This window comes from Myotis daubentonii, chromosome 4, assembly GCF_963259705.1.
Source record: "Myotis daubentonii chromosome 4, mMyoDau2.1, whole genome shotgun sequence".
Lineage (NCBI taxonomy): Eukaryota > Metazoa > Chordata > Mammalia > Chiroptera > Vespertilionidae > Myotis > Myotis daubentonii.
Window position 1 is genome coordinate 42,097,116 of NC_081843.1, and position 15,157 is coordinate 42,112,272.

The following is a 15,157-nucleotide window of genomic DNA, read 5'->3' on the forward strand; positions in this document are numbered from 1 at the left end:
TAACAAAATAAATGAACTTGGGGACATCAGGTTTCCAAACTTACTTTGCTATTCTGAGCCCAAGTTTTCCTTCGTGTGAGTCACCACCTTGGCCTCTGCGTGTGTACCAAGAGGAAGCCTCTTTCTCCGAGTACTTACAACTTCCCAGGAAAAGAATAATTTTTGCTATTTCATCTCTCCAAGTTGGAAGAAACCTGAGTATGTGTCCGAGCTTGTTCAGTGAAAGTCAAGTCTACGAGGGTTGTTTCTCTCGTTAGAGAATGCTTGCAAGGGGACCAGCAGGGACTGTGAGTTGGTGGACATTTGGTCTGAAATGGCTGTTCTCATGGACATGTGGTGATCACCTGCTGTGACAGGATTTTTTTTTTTTAGCTCCAAAGAGTTCTGCGGTAGAAGTATATCTCCAACTTGCTGAAGTTTGTATCAGGATTGTTTTCAGTTGGGAGTGCTGTGCCAAGCACGGGGGGGAGAAAGGCAGCAGCAGGGATGCTCTGCAAGGCAGGAAACAGGAAATACCAACCGGAGCCCATCCTGTTTGACTGACAGGGAAAACGTGTTCATCTTTTTCATAAACAAATGTGCCCGTTGGAATCCGAATTTGGACAAAAGTAGCATACAGTGTGGTTTCCATGCCATGGTGAAGAACTTCCTTCTAGTAAAGTCAGGTCATAAAGAAATTTTGTAAACTCACTTTTTGAGTGCGTCTTACAAATAGTCTCATCTAGACTGAGCTTAAGACCTTGTACTGGCTCCTTGAGTGCCTCATTCATGGAACTGCGTTACCTGTGCCTTGGACAAACCAAACCTGACCCCAGGCTTTCTATCTCACTGCTTTAAACCAGCAGGCAAACAGCATAAGCTCATATTCTTAATGGACACAACTGCATAATTACTCCATTGATGCCCGAAAAGGCACTCACTTAGCATTGAGACAGAACAAAGACAGACAACTAGATTCCACTTAGCCTTGTTCGGGATGCGTCTTCACTTGTCAATAGTGTTCAAGCCTCGTTCTTCAGTTTTGGCCACTGCCCAACATCACCTGCCTTCCTGCCTGGTGCCACTTGTCCTAATGTGTGATCACATACTCAGAGGATTTTCCTTTTAATGCAGAATTTTAACTACATAGTTAAGAAAATAAAAACAATTCCTGCCAGCAATGGGGTGTTTGACACTCTGCTGTCCAGCCGCACAGATTTGGAGATTACAAAGTCGGCAACTACAAGGATGTACTATATTTTAAGAGTATTTTAGCATTAAGGATAGCATGGTTTCCCCAAACACATTTTGTAAGTAAATTATACTTGTGTTTATTTTTAAAAGCTCTTTCTCAGAAAATAAGCTTTGAATAAGGAAGTATTTTTCCTTTGAAAAGTTCCTATCATGTGGTTTTGGGGGGTGGGGGGGATAAAGAAGCGGCTAAGAGCAGATTAAGTGTATATTTGAAAGGAGTAATGATAGTATCTTTGTCACAGAGTAATTGAGGGTTAAATGAAATAATCCCTGTAAAGCACTTCAAACAGTGCCTGACAGTAATTGCACTGTATACGCTGCTGTCGTTATTATCATCCCCATCTACATCTGACGGAATAAGCTCAGACTTTATTTTTCCATTAAAATTCATGCAACAGAGGCTTTCATAATTCTAAATACAATGGTAGCTTCTCAATATATAGGGAAGATGGTTAGATAGTTTTATTGTCTTTGCTCTGTTTTCTGACTGACATTTTTATCATTGTTCATATTGATCTGATGCAACATCTGACACTCATTACTTAAAAGAAGAACCGAAATAGGTATTCTAAATGTTAAACACAGCCATGGATTACAGGCTAAACATCTGCAGCAAGGCTTCCACGGATAGAGCAATATTCTTTTCAGTTTGGCTCTCTGCTCAGTTATACCTGACAGCTGGTCTCTGGGCTTGTGGAATTTAATCTTGAGAAGGCCTGAAATATGTGGCTCTTCCCGGGACTCCGTTTGCTGTTTCCTGGTAGTTCAGAGAAGTGCCGGTGATGGGAGAGCCTCAGGCCCTTGGGGGGATAAGTACCCAAACATCTAGTCACTTCATCAAATGTCTCCAAACCTCTTCACCTTGCAAGGATCCTGACAAATGAATGACGTTTCTGGAACTTGCTGTTACCACTTAGAGAAGCATATCTCTTAGTATCTTTCAAGGTTTGGTGTCAGGAATTCGGAAAGGCAGTGGGAAATAAAATTAAATGACAGGAAGGAAGGAAACAGAAGCTAACTTTTTGGAAAGTGTGCTTATTTCGTTTATTTCTTATTCCTGGCCTGGTTTCTGCAGGCACATGGAGCCTTAATATGAGAATGACCAGTTTGCTCCAAGCGACCCACAGGCCCCAGGCTGTTCTGGAAATGCCCTATTTTGTGCCACGTTCCCCATTTGAAACAACTCAACAGATATTGCATTTCATTTTTTAAGTTCATGCAAAACAAATATATAAGGTGTGCCCCCCAAAATGCATACACACTTTAATAGCTGATAACTCACTTAATTTTCACTCCTTTTCGGGTTTAACTGATTTGAAATGGTGGGTAAAGCCAGACTAAGCTTTGAACAAAGAAAATTTGTAATAAAGTGCCAAAGACTTTTTTATGGGGATACATAAAAGATAAAGTTTAGGGTTCAAAACTGGCAGCAGTCAACACATTGAGGGCACACAAATACCAAACGAAATGACTCTTGATGTTTGCGATTCTGTTGCTTCACGTTACCAGTCAATAGTGCCTGGACCAGAACAGTCATCAGTTTGAAAACAGGCATTGGCAAAAAAAAAAAAAATACTGTACATTCTTTTAAATTTTGAAGGTGAACACTGACTTTATAATAATTCAAAGTGTGGGTACACTTTTGGGGGGACACCCTGTAGTAACAGTGCAACTTCTAGTACGAAAAGCAATTAAATACTAGTTGTTTGGGTTAGTTTGTTTTTCACAAGAACAACTCCTTATAACCAATGACTAGCAATGAGCTTTGCAATGATGCACCAGAGACCTGGGGGCTCGGAGGGCCATGCTGCTGAAGAGGAAGATCCTCCAGTTTTAGTGCATAAAGAGCTTAAAAAGCCAAAACTTAACCAAAGCTGCCATTTTTAAATTGGAGATGAATATCCACTCTGACTGTGCCCTCTGAAGCACCTGAGTGCAGTGTAGGCATCCCCACCTCTGGAGGCACCATGGGCACACACCGGGGACAGGGCTGCATTGCCAGACCCGTCACAGGAGGCTCCTCAGACCCAGGCAGGTCTGCAGTTCCTTCCCGGCCCTGTCCCCATTTGTTGCCTTATCACTGGAATAGGGTCATAAAACCCCTACAACCCTGGCCCTAATCCTAGTATCTTGATATTGTTGCTAAGAACCAAGAGCCCAGGGAGTCAACCAAAACCAGTCAAGTCGTGCATCTTAATTTGTTTTGAAATACACTCCCTTCTGATCCTCAGCAGAGCGTACATCCCTCTGATCCTGCAGGAATCCCTGTAACTTCACTGAGACAATGGTCCGAGGACTAAGCTATCCGTGCTACCATCCTACCACTCCCGGGGAAAACATTATTTCCTCACAAATAGTCACTTGAGTACTGCTGCTTAATAGCAAGCACCTAGAGTGGGATCTGATACACATCAAGAGTTCAGTACATGTTCCTTGAGTAAATTAATAAAACAATGAACCAATTGACTGATGGAAAAACTGGAGGAGTTGGTACATGTGTGTAAATCTTTGCGTAGCTGGACTAGAATGAAGTTTTTCTAAGGTGCAATCCAATAAATTATAAGCCCTGTGAAGACAGAAGTGGTATCATAATCTCTTTCTATTATTAAAAAACAGTTTCCCCCATAAGGCTAACGCTTGCCTGAATATTCAGTAACTATTTACTAATTGAATCAAATTATACAAATTTCACAAGATTTCGTTTTATAGCTTTCATTACCTACACAGTAACTTTATAAAAGCAACCAAAATGAAAAGCTTATCTTAAGAAACCATGTGCATGTCCTGGGGAAAATCTTCAGCTTTGCTAAGGTTATTGAGCTACTTTTAGAAATGTGATGTCTGCAGCCCCACCCCTCCTCCTCTGTCTCTCCATTTGAATGTGGCATTACCTCTGGTTTAGACTCAGCGCTAGACCAATGAGCATGTGCTGTGATGGTAGGTCTTATTCTGGGGAGAGGGGGGAATCTGTCTCCATTGATCGAAAAGGGCGAAGGGATTGCTTCACACCCGACTGTCTCCCTTTCTCATCTTGGCTATCCTTCCCTCTCATCAATGACTCGGAGCATTTATTCTCTTTATGCCATGATTCATTAGAAAGTCATTAAGAAGGGGGACTGGCAAATCTTTAGAACTGCATTCTCTACCACCATTTACAGTGTTCCAAGGGAGTATCTGCCAATTTTACATAGAAAATGCTGAAGCAATTGTTGGGCGGTTTTAAGAAAATCCCCTCCCCAGAACATACTTCAACTAAAAGCATTTGGGACTTCATGATCTCAGTACCTGCTTCAAGGCCCCAAGTCAATGTGCGGTGAAGGCCTGTCTCATGGACAGACAACCTAGGGCCAGTGGTTGGCAAACTGCGGCTTTCAAGCCACATGCGGCTCTTTGACCCCTTGAGTGTGGCCACGAAGTTTCAATCGCACTGTACGTGCGCGCCCGCATGTGGTATTTTGTGGAAGAGCCACACTCAAGGGGCCGCAGTTTGCCGACCACTGGCCTAGGCTGTCTGCTACCCCCTTGGCAATGGCTCAACAATGGGAAAGCTGTGCATGTACCCTATTTTCTAAAATATTTTTCTAACCAAATTTGGTAGACAATACATGCCAAGATTTTCTCTTACTAATAAAGGAGAGAAACTTAACTGGGCCCAAAGGCTAGAAGAATCTTTTGGTACAGAGGTTACTGCCATATTAAGTGACACTTGGGGATCAGATGGGAAAGCCATTGGAGTGGAAGATACTATTGCTATGAAAGCCCTCCCCGTGCCAGATATCAAGAGCAAAGTGAAGGCTTCCCATGCTTGCAGGGGGAGGAGCTCAGTGGGGTGCATCGTGTTCAATTATGATAGGGGGCAAATGACTGAACTCATTTTTCTCGCAGGAAAAAAAATATTAGAAACATACAGATGAACCCCCTATTATTTTAAAAAGGTACAACCAAGTGTTTTAACCTTAATAAAGGGAACAGCTTGCTCATCTGTGCAGCCCATCCGTCACTGTCTCTCGGGTTTGGGTTGAGATGGCTACATACTCTTTCCACCCTTCCCGTTGCCACACGTTGCTGGCAAATGCCTCCATCACTTCAGGCGAGGAGCAGCAAAATCAGAACACACCCCTAGTGAGCAGAGAGAAACCTTTCAATCAGCCACAGCCACACAGCTTACGATTTGCATGGTAAGACGCCAACGAGAACCGGGAGGAAGCTGCAGGTGGATGGCTTGAGAATGGACATAGGAAGTCAGAAGTGGCCACGCTCCTTTCGGGGGCCTATACCCACATACCTGTAAATTACAAACACGACCCGTGGAGCCGTTTTACTCCATTTTGAATTTGGCAGTGGTGCCAAGGGATGGGGAAGCAAAATTAAAAGGGGAGGAGGATTTTCTGAGAACCAAATACATGATGATCCATCAAACTGAACTAGTGGTCAGTTCAGTGACGTATCTCACACTCTTGTTGAGAGAAGACAACGGGAGGCCTAAAAAGACAAGGAGTTCCTCTAACGGCAATGCTTGTTATCAGGCGACCAAGAAATCTACACAGAGATTGCTACTGTTAATGAAGCATTCTAGATGGAACAGTTTTATCTGCGCTGGCCATCAAGGCAGACTCAGCCTCTGAGATGCTACCGTGAACTAATAGACAAGAGGACAGAAGCCTGTTTTTTTCCAGAAGTTGAATCATTTCATGTAAGATGATCCAATTTATGGAACATCATTGTTGAATTACCAAAAGCCTTGCTGAAGTTAAACTTACTTTCCTAGCACTCAATCCAGAAATCATGAAATTGTGTACATCCTTCTTCCTTTCAAAGGATCAGTGCTGAGAGAAGAGTATTACCAAAGGCCACAGGAGACAAAAAGGTCATTTCCATTGATAAATTTAGCTTCTTCCCGGGCAGTCTGTTCTAAGCACGATCCTCGCTGTGGCTCCTCCTCTCCATGTTTCCTTGTCTCGGTTCCTTGCGCCTGTTCCTGCAGGAATGCTCCCCGCCCACCGAGGAAGGAAGATGAAACTGCCTAAAAGGACCCAGACAAAGGGGCTTGGCACTATTTCTCGCATATTCAACACTTCCACAGACACAACAACAAAAAATTACTGGAAGCCTCGTACCTTATATTCAGCCTCATACCGAAGAACTTTTATTTTTGTGGGGTTTTCTTTAAGCTAAAATGTTATTGAAAACAAAATTTTCTCCACTAGCTGCTTCAGAACAATATACTGTATTATGAAGCTCCTTACATTTTACATGTTTTTGAAACAGGACAAAGTAAGTCCCCCATTTTCTTCCACGTCCGGGCTCTTCTGCATCAAGACCAGGCTGTTGGATGGAAGGAACCACGTGACAAGTGCATGAGGCGTGAGCGCGGGAAAACACAGAATGGGATGCCCGTGGGGCTGAAGGTGGCACCGACCGCCCGGGCAGACGCTCTCGCTTCTGCTTCCATGGGCCCCGCCGGGCCAGGCCAAACCGAAACTGCAGGAAGAAGGGCTGTACAATGGGTCCCCTTGGATCATGCTACTAAAAAAAGGTGCAACGAGAAACAAGTCCCTGTGCATTCTTAGTCACAACGGTGGGCAGAAGAACCCATACGATTCCTCCCTTTGGTATTAAATAACAGTTTAGAAAAGCTTTTTAGAAACAAAGCAAATACATGGTGGGACTGGACCTGTGGGCCATCCCAGGTTAGTTGTCCACTGAAATGAGTCTCATCCCTAGTCATAAATAAATAATCTCTTCCCCGGTCTGACTTCCACGCCAGGATCGATCTCTCTTAACATCTTACTTATTTTATTACTGCTTTTGGTTTTCTGGGACTGATTGAAAGTTGCTCCGAGGAAATCTTTGGTTTTGCTTAAGTGTCCGTGACATTTAATCATGACTTTCCTTGCAGTTTAATTCCAACCAGTCAATCAGTTAATCCACTTCGATTGATTCTGGGCTCTCGGTGATTGGCTTGCACTCATTGGGCATCCGCTGGTGCCGGCTCAGCTGGGTGGCCTGTGTGAAGCTCCTCTCACACCTCTCGCACCTGGTGGAGGCAAGAGAGAAAATTGAGACCAGGGAGCGGGGCCTGCAGGGTGCTGGGCGTCCTCTCATCCTGCCTAATCAGAACAGACACTCCAAAGTGGCTTCAGATTTCCCCGGCTCAAGAGGTTTAATTGGTGGCTCCTTCCAAGGCCTGGACGCCTGTGATGGGACAAAGCCCGTCTGATGCAGAACAGAGGGATCTGTCAATAGGCGGGGGAAGGTGATTTCTCCAGAGAGCCCTGTCCTGCTGCAGCTCTGATCGCTGTCAGTTCAAATAGATAAAGAACAAAAAGAGATTTTTAGGAGTGAGCCATCAAAGCAGCAGCTTGTCTCCAGTTTTCTGCTCCATAACCCGAAAGAGAAATTGATGACAAATAAAATTTCACCTGCTGCTCATTTAAAATCGAGAATTCGACTCCCCTCAAAACAGCAGCCAAGGGGCGAGCCTCTTGGCGTTTGGAAACCAAAGGAAGGAATGTATTAGTCTGCGGTGGTGAGGCAGGGTCGTGTGGGCAGTTGCTTTTGTGCAGAAGTTTGTTCTATTTTCACAGCCCAACCAAACTCGGGATTAGCACTATGTTTGTGGTTGGGTAGGGGCTCAAAAAACCTGAAATAAACCTATGATTGTGTGGGTCAAGAAGTTCACCTCTCCCCAAAGTACAGTCACAGAATATCCTTGCGGGCCATAATGAAGGGGTGGTGTGTCTGATGAGAAACCTGGTTTCACACCTCAAGACTATTTCCTCTCCAGAACTTAACAAAAAAGATTATAATCAAGGAACCATGGGCCTGACCTATCTCCCAGGTAACACACATTACTAACTTGATGGCTATTCAATCTAACACACACACACACACGCCCCTAATGGTGGCTTCTAGTTTTTCTGTGATGGTTGGTGTTACTGGCTGGTTGTCTATGATTGTACACACACACACTACAGCAGCAAGCTGGACCCAGTGACTTCCTGTCAGTGCCCTGCTTGCCTGGGCAGCCTGGAGCAATGGTCAGGCTCTCTTTAGGGCATAGCAGCCACCTCAGCCATCCGCTTAATATTCTCTCTTCAAACCTTTGAAGGAAAGATATTCAGGAGAGCTGCAGACAACAGTCTCTCTTTTCAATAACACTACCTTGGGTCCTGGGGTCCCTGAATAATTGGGAATGTGGCAGAAATCATCATGAGAAAAATCTGCATTGCCCTATGCTGTGCCCCAGTCTTGTTATCTGGTGAGCAGTCCCCTCTTTCTCCTTCCTTTTTAGTAAAGTATACAAAACCCCCTGCCAGAGGAATAATCACCTATAAAAACAGAACACGCCCATTCACCCCGGAGATTCTTGCACATTTGTGAGTGGTGGGAGGCTGGCGCTTGACTACCAGGCATGGCTTTTTCAAGATCCCTATGCCAGCTGTGTGTGGCAGGGTGAAGAAGTTGTGTTTCTTTCAGGGAATAATTTTAGCAGCCTGTTCCACTGTTAAAAACTGCACTGTGATCTTGACAAATGTATAATGTCAGCTTTAATGTATCAGACCTATCAACTCAATGAAAATAACTCAGAAGTATTGACCAGCTAATGATTTTTGGTGTATTCATTAACGTCCACGGGCAGCTCATCCCCTCTCCAGAGCTCCTGGAGTGCTGATGACATGTTAGTGAATTGCTGATTGTTTATTAGAAAACTGATTAGTTCCTGGATTAGTGTGTCAAAATATACTACCTTTCACTGCTTGACAAACTTTCGAAGTATTATAGTCCTTTTTTTTATTATTTCAAACTCTAGAATCAATTTCGATGAGAGCAGAACCGTTGGAACAATTATGAGGCTTGATAATTTACCTGGCTCATACTTTTGCACTTCTAACCTTGTGTATTAGAATATAAAGTATTCAAAAGGAGAAAGTCTCATATTTCATAGAAGGCAAAAGTGTATGTGGATATGTAATATATAAACATCCAGATTGGACAAAGACATTAAGAGGAGAATTAGGCATTTCTCAAGTGTTTGCCTACATGCCTCACAGATCTTTACTTATGGAACAGTTTGTTGTAATAGTCAGGGAATTTACGAAGTCAGATCTAACCATCCCATGAGATCATTACTGAAACTTCATTGTTAGTGCCATCTGCCTACAAGTGTGAGTAAAATTACACTCAGAACCAGGCTACTAGAAATATCTATGTGATTTGGGAATTAGAAGAATACAGTTGGTATTATTGAGGAAGAGAGCTTAGATATAAAAATATTTTTAAATAATGGAAGGACTTCGGTTTTATGTATATCATCTTTAATTTTAGAAAAATTTCCTTCACAAGTTATTTTCATAGCTTCACCACACTCATCAGAAGGACAGATTCAATGTAAATACCTAGGTTCTAGCAGGTCAGATTGGACGTCAGCTGGGTTGGCATTTAACCCTGAACTACAATCCCAGACGCGTCACTGTGCATGGGTACCTCTAAGCCTGGACTTCATGCAGGGGAGCAGATAAGGAGGAGAGAGAGCTGGGAGCAAAGAAATGTTCTCGCACACAGGGTCCTCTTCCTTGTGATGACGTCACGGCCTTGAAGGGAACCTCGCCGGAACAGTGAAGTGGAAAGGCGTCCAAATAGTTCAGCAAAGGGGAAGTCCCCAACTCTCTACCAGTAGGGGTCTCTTAACTGGACTCAATTTCCTTTTAGATTTGAGATCATTCTTTACTTACTGTGATGGTTGACTGGATTATAGGTACAGGGAGTTTAACAATTACCATCTGAAATTGACAGAGATGCAAAATAATGTCAAGTTCTGTTCCTTTCTGTGCCCCTCCAACCTGTCAAAAAATACTTCACGAACCAACCACACTGCACAGGGGGCTTCATACCCATGACGTGCTCAGAGCATTTTTACTGATGTGCTTTTTCAATTTGCTTTGATTTTGCCTAATTCTTATTAAAGTATTAGCTGCTCTCTGGAATATCCTTTGATTTTTTTTAACATTCTGAGCCAAGCTGTCTTTACTTAAGGCAAAATGTACTGATGAGTATTGCCCCCGCTTCTAACAGATGCAGGCAAGAGCCTCTCCTAGGATACGTCCTGGGCTTCCCAGGCACAGAGCCAGGCGGGAAGCAGCTCACGGGATCCTTCCAGGCAGAGCAACCTCCCTGAAATCCTGAAAGATTGCATTTAGTAACAGAGAAGGAAAAAGGATTTGTCATTGCAAAGAATACGTTTTAGACTGCCAACTTCCTTCTTTATTTTCTTCCTTTTTTTCAGTCAAGTGCTTGGCAATTGCTGTTAAATGAAACGATGTCTTGCTTTTGTTCCTCGTTTGCCATGGCTTCCAGTCTCACAATACAAACTGAAAGCCAAGACCTGTAATACCATCCTCGGCATGCATTTTTTCCTATATGCTCCTTTATCTTTAAAAGTCTAAGTCTACAGCAGGTTAGCTACCCGACAGATCTTGAGGGATGGAGGCTTTCAGTGGGAATTCAGCCCATCAGACTGTGAGGCAAAGCCTGGAATGTGACTGATCCCTTAGTGCCAAATCTTCTCCAGCCTTCCCTGGGTGGCAATAATCTTGATCTGCCTTCAAAAACCAAGTCGCAGCAGCAGATTTTAGAGGTTGGGAAGATGTGGCAAGTTCCATCAGGCCGGGCCCCGGGAATTCTGTGAAGGCCTCCTGGGCCCTGGGTGGGTGGGACAATTGGGAGACTGAGCCATTTGGGGCATCTATCTGGAAGCTGCCCAGCGTGGAGAGTTTAGGGTTGTGTATCTTTTTCAAGATTCTTTTCCTTCTTGGCAACATTGTTTAAGCCAATACCCATTAGTTGAAGTAGTAAAATTAACTGTTGTGGTGAAACCCATTTTATTGACTAATCTGCAAGAAAAGTTTTTTTGAATGTTTGTTTTATAAGCTTGTAAAAGGACATCTTCATAATATTTACAAATGTCCATGGGACGGATATCCATGAGCTATGTTGGAAGATTCCCAAACTCCCTTGGGATAGTTCAATCCTGACTGATCCGTTTGTGTATGCTGAAGGACTTGGCTCTCCACTTTCTAGAAGATGTTAAAATCTTGCACTTATAAAATAAGCGTACACTCAGTTCTTCCCCCAGGAATATATATATAAGTTAAAAAACGCCTGCAGCATGTGGCTAATCTTAATAAGAGCAGGAGCAGAAGGAACTAAACATACACATAGAATCTAATCCACCCAACTCTGGCTATTTGCTTTCCCCTCCCCCCAGATGAAAGTAGGTTATGGTCACAAAAGCATACGTTTAGAAAGGAAGAAGATAAAATTGCTAAAGCCCTTCAAAAGAGTACCCTGATGAATTAAAAGTAAGTTAAAATGGCAACTCTATTGGAAACATGACAAAAACAGGATGTTAAAGAAAAAAAATTGAGTGGAGTCAACGAGGTTACACATAAGTAACACCTTAACATTAATAGAAATCTATTTCCCATTTTGACCCTGAAACCTCTTCAATTAATTACTAAAATCTATTTACACAGCAACAAGATAAAAATCAATCTGATCCTGGCACTGTGTCCGTCTGGCTGCCCTCTGTACTATGAGGGGCCAGAAAGACTGTCAGTCCTGCGTCTCTTTTGAAAAGCTCTCTTGCTCAAAGGCTCTCGGGGAGAGGAGCCACGGTCACCTTCCACATCCAGAGCAGTGGGGAAGCCAGAGTCTGTGACCCCCTGAGGGTCAGGCCTGAGGGCAATGCAGAGCCCACCTTGCAGGACACAAACACCCGCAACAGGGAACTCTTGGGCTGTGCTAAGCCATCTGGTCCTAAAGGAGACTTAAAAGACCTCTGGGCTAGCTCAGACCCACAGGTCACAGCGTGGCTGGCATTAGTGCAGGCTCCATTTGAAACCCCATTCAGTCCCCTTAGCCAGATGTCTTTATGCAGTGATCAAGACGCACCCACATACAAAGACGGAAATTAAAACTATTTTTCTTATCCATGTCCTAAATTAAACCACAATGGAAAACAGTGAAGGATAATGAGTGAAGGTGACTGATTCATGGGGAGTTGAGTGAAGATGACAGCCTTTTAGGAGCTCCTCCTCGCTGGCAGAACAGAGGTGGCAGGATCCCGACCAGCAGGACTCTGCCATCCTGAGCTGAGCCTGACATAGACTGAGCACCAGGGCAACCACCACACTGGAGGTCCAGAGGGGAACTCATGGATAATGTGGCCCCGAAAGGCTCCTGGGCTGATACTGAGCCAGGGGATTAGTTCTGCCTGAATCTTTTCCCTTTGTGCTTGGTCTTGTCCTACAGAAGGTAAATAGGCTATACATCTACGGCCTTTTTATTTGCCTTCTTAACCAGGGGAAGCCACTATGGTAAAAAGTAAAGAGAGATGTCAGAGGGTTGAACAGAAAGGAGTCCATTACACAGAGAGTAGAAAAGGCTTTGAGACCACCGACCAGTCATCCATACTACTCCACATTCCCAAGCCGTCCATATGCTGGCTGGGCTACCAGAAACGTCTCTTTCCTTTGAATGCCTTCAAAACACATCTTATAAATAAAACAAAGCAGAAACAGACTCATTGATGCACAGAACAAACATGATTGCCAGGAGGAGGAGGTTTAGGGGGCTGCGTGAAAAAGGTGAAGGGATTAAGAAGTACAAACTGGTAATTTTGTAACAGTCACTGGGATGTAAGTATAGCATAGGGAATAGAGTAATAATATTGTCATAACTATGTATGGTGCCAGGTGAGCACTTGAAATATGAGGGTATGGAAAGAACTTTGTAAGTATATGACTGCCTAACCACTATGCTGTACATCTGAAACTAAAGCAAAATAATGTTGAGTGGAAACTGTAACTGAAAAAAGAAATTTAGGAAAAAACACTGACATCATCTCCCACAGACAAAATTGATTACTCCACCTCTACACTTCTCTGAGACATTGTACACACACGGCTAATTGCATTTCACATTTGCATCTTTCACTCTATGTGGTAAGACTTGTTCATCAATTGAGCTTCCCCATAAACCATGAGGTCTTCAAAGGCTGGAGGGCTGAGTCTCATTTACCTTTGTATCTTTTGTGCCTCGAAGGGCGCCCAGTACAAAAGAAAGTGCTCAATGAGTATTTGCCAAATGAATGAACACGGACATGAACGAACAAATGAATGAATGAATAAGTGAATGGGCCATCTTGCATGATTCAGATGTCCATTGCTTTCATGATTGTGCTATATCAAGAAACAAACTCTCTTGCTCAGCCAACACCCTTGGAATTCAGTTTCACTTCTTTATACATTCCCTGAATCTTCAAGAACTCAAACGCACCCTGTGTTTGGACTTTTTTCTCTCACCAACATGGTAATGCTGATCCAAAAGGCACACTGAAAATTGCAAGTTGGCTGCCATAATAGAGTCAAACCAAAAGGAGGGAAAAAATTCACCAGAATCTTACAGGGTTCAAGGTCCTCAAGAGATGTCCTAAATTGTGGCCACCTTGCTGATGGTCATGGGGCTTGCTGATGGCCGTAAGGTGCCACTCTGAAACTGAGCTTCCAGCTCCACTACTAGAAGCACAGATCCACGGGAACTAGAAAGAATCTTAACATGACTTACTCCTACTTCCTTATTTTACTGATGAGAAAACAGTCCCAGAAAGTTGGTCTCATGTCCAAGGTTGAACAGCTTGAGTGAGGATCAATGTATAGGTTTCCTGACCTCATTTTGCAAACAACAGCCACTAAACAAGTAGGTCCTTTTACAGCCTGGACATTGACCTTCCAAATAGCCTTCTCCAGCCACTGGCTGAGCCGGGCAGCACTGATACGCCTTGTCTGTGGCTTTCGGAAAGGCTAGGAGAAAGATGGGGTGAAAGGTTAGCCACCACTTACTTGAAGGGCTTTTCTCCAGTGTGGGTCCGGATGTGGTTGTTGAGGGTGGTGGCCCCAGCAAAGGCACGGCCACAGTAGCCGCACTTGAAAGGCCGGTCACTGGAGTGAGTGACCACGTGGTTCCTCAGTTCTGAAGGCTGGGAAAAGGACTGGGAGCAGTGGCCGCACTGGTAAGGTCTGAAACAAACAAACAGACTGCCTGGTCATTATTTTCCATGTTGGTCAGTGGACGGGCAGTAACGTGAAACAAAGGCCACAACTTCTTGGTGACATTTTCTGTTTTGCATAGAACTTTGGCCACTAGTTTCCCACGGCTTGTTGCCACAGGAACAAAATTCACATAACTACTGATACATTAATTCCTAAATGGTTATTTTTTTTCTGGTATTAACTTTACCATTTCAAGAACCCCAACTTTCTTATTTCTACCCCTTCCCCCAGGCCAATGCTAATGTGTTTGGGGGGAGCGCAGGCTTGATTAGCCAGCATCTTACAAGAGAAAATACGTAACTGTCGCTGATAATTCCATGGCACTTTTAATTTTTCAAGGGGGTTTAAAACCACTTATCTACTTGAATCTTTACAATAATCCTCTGGGACAGGCAAAGCGTCCTTATTTCTGTCGGTTCAGAAAACCGAGGATAAACTGTCCTCGAAGGAAATAAGCTCTTGATACCAAAGTCCCTCTGGGGCAGTTGGACCTCATTCTAAGCGCTAGGTAAACATGCAGGTGCGTCAGCAAATGCATGTGTGGGTGTTTTTTTGTTTGTTTGTTTTGGGGGTTTTTGTTTTGGTTTTTTTTTGAAATATATTTTCTTGATTTTTTACAGAGAGGATGGGAGAGGGATAGAGAGTTAGAAACATCGATGAGAGAGAAACATCAATCAGCTGCCTCCTGCACACCCCCTACTGGGGGATGTGCCCACAACCAAGGTACATACCCTTGACAGGAATCAAACCTGGGACCCTTCAGTCCGCAGGACGATGCTCTATCCACTGAGCCAAACCAGTTAGGGCTGCAT

The 15,157-nt window shown here is 43.7% G+C and overlaps 1 protein-coding gene across 2 annotated transcripts in view; it reads right to left on the bottom strand.

Moving 5' to 3' along the window:
* Positions 1 to 6,351: 6,351 nt before the first annotated feature.
* Positions 6,352 to 15,157, bottom strand: part of PRDM6 (PR/SET domain 6) — a 102,645-nt gene continuing 93,839 nt past the window's right edge. The window contains exons 7-8 of one of the 2 annotated variants that reach the window (XM_059693768.1): positions 14,136 to 14,312; positions 6,352 to 7,270 (exon numbers count right to left, since the gene is read on the bottom strand). In XM_059693768.1, coding sequence (XP_059549751.1) covers positions 7,156 to 7,270; positions 14,136 to 14,312 — 292 coding nt within the window. In that variant the 3' untranslated portion in view covers positions 6,352 to 7,155. Of the gene's footprint in view, positions 7,271 to 9,607; positions 10,017 to 14,135; positions 14,313 to 15,157 lie in introns of those variants that run through there. The other variant, XM_059693769.1, reaches the window with a different exon arrangement.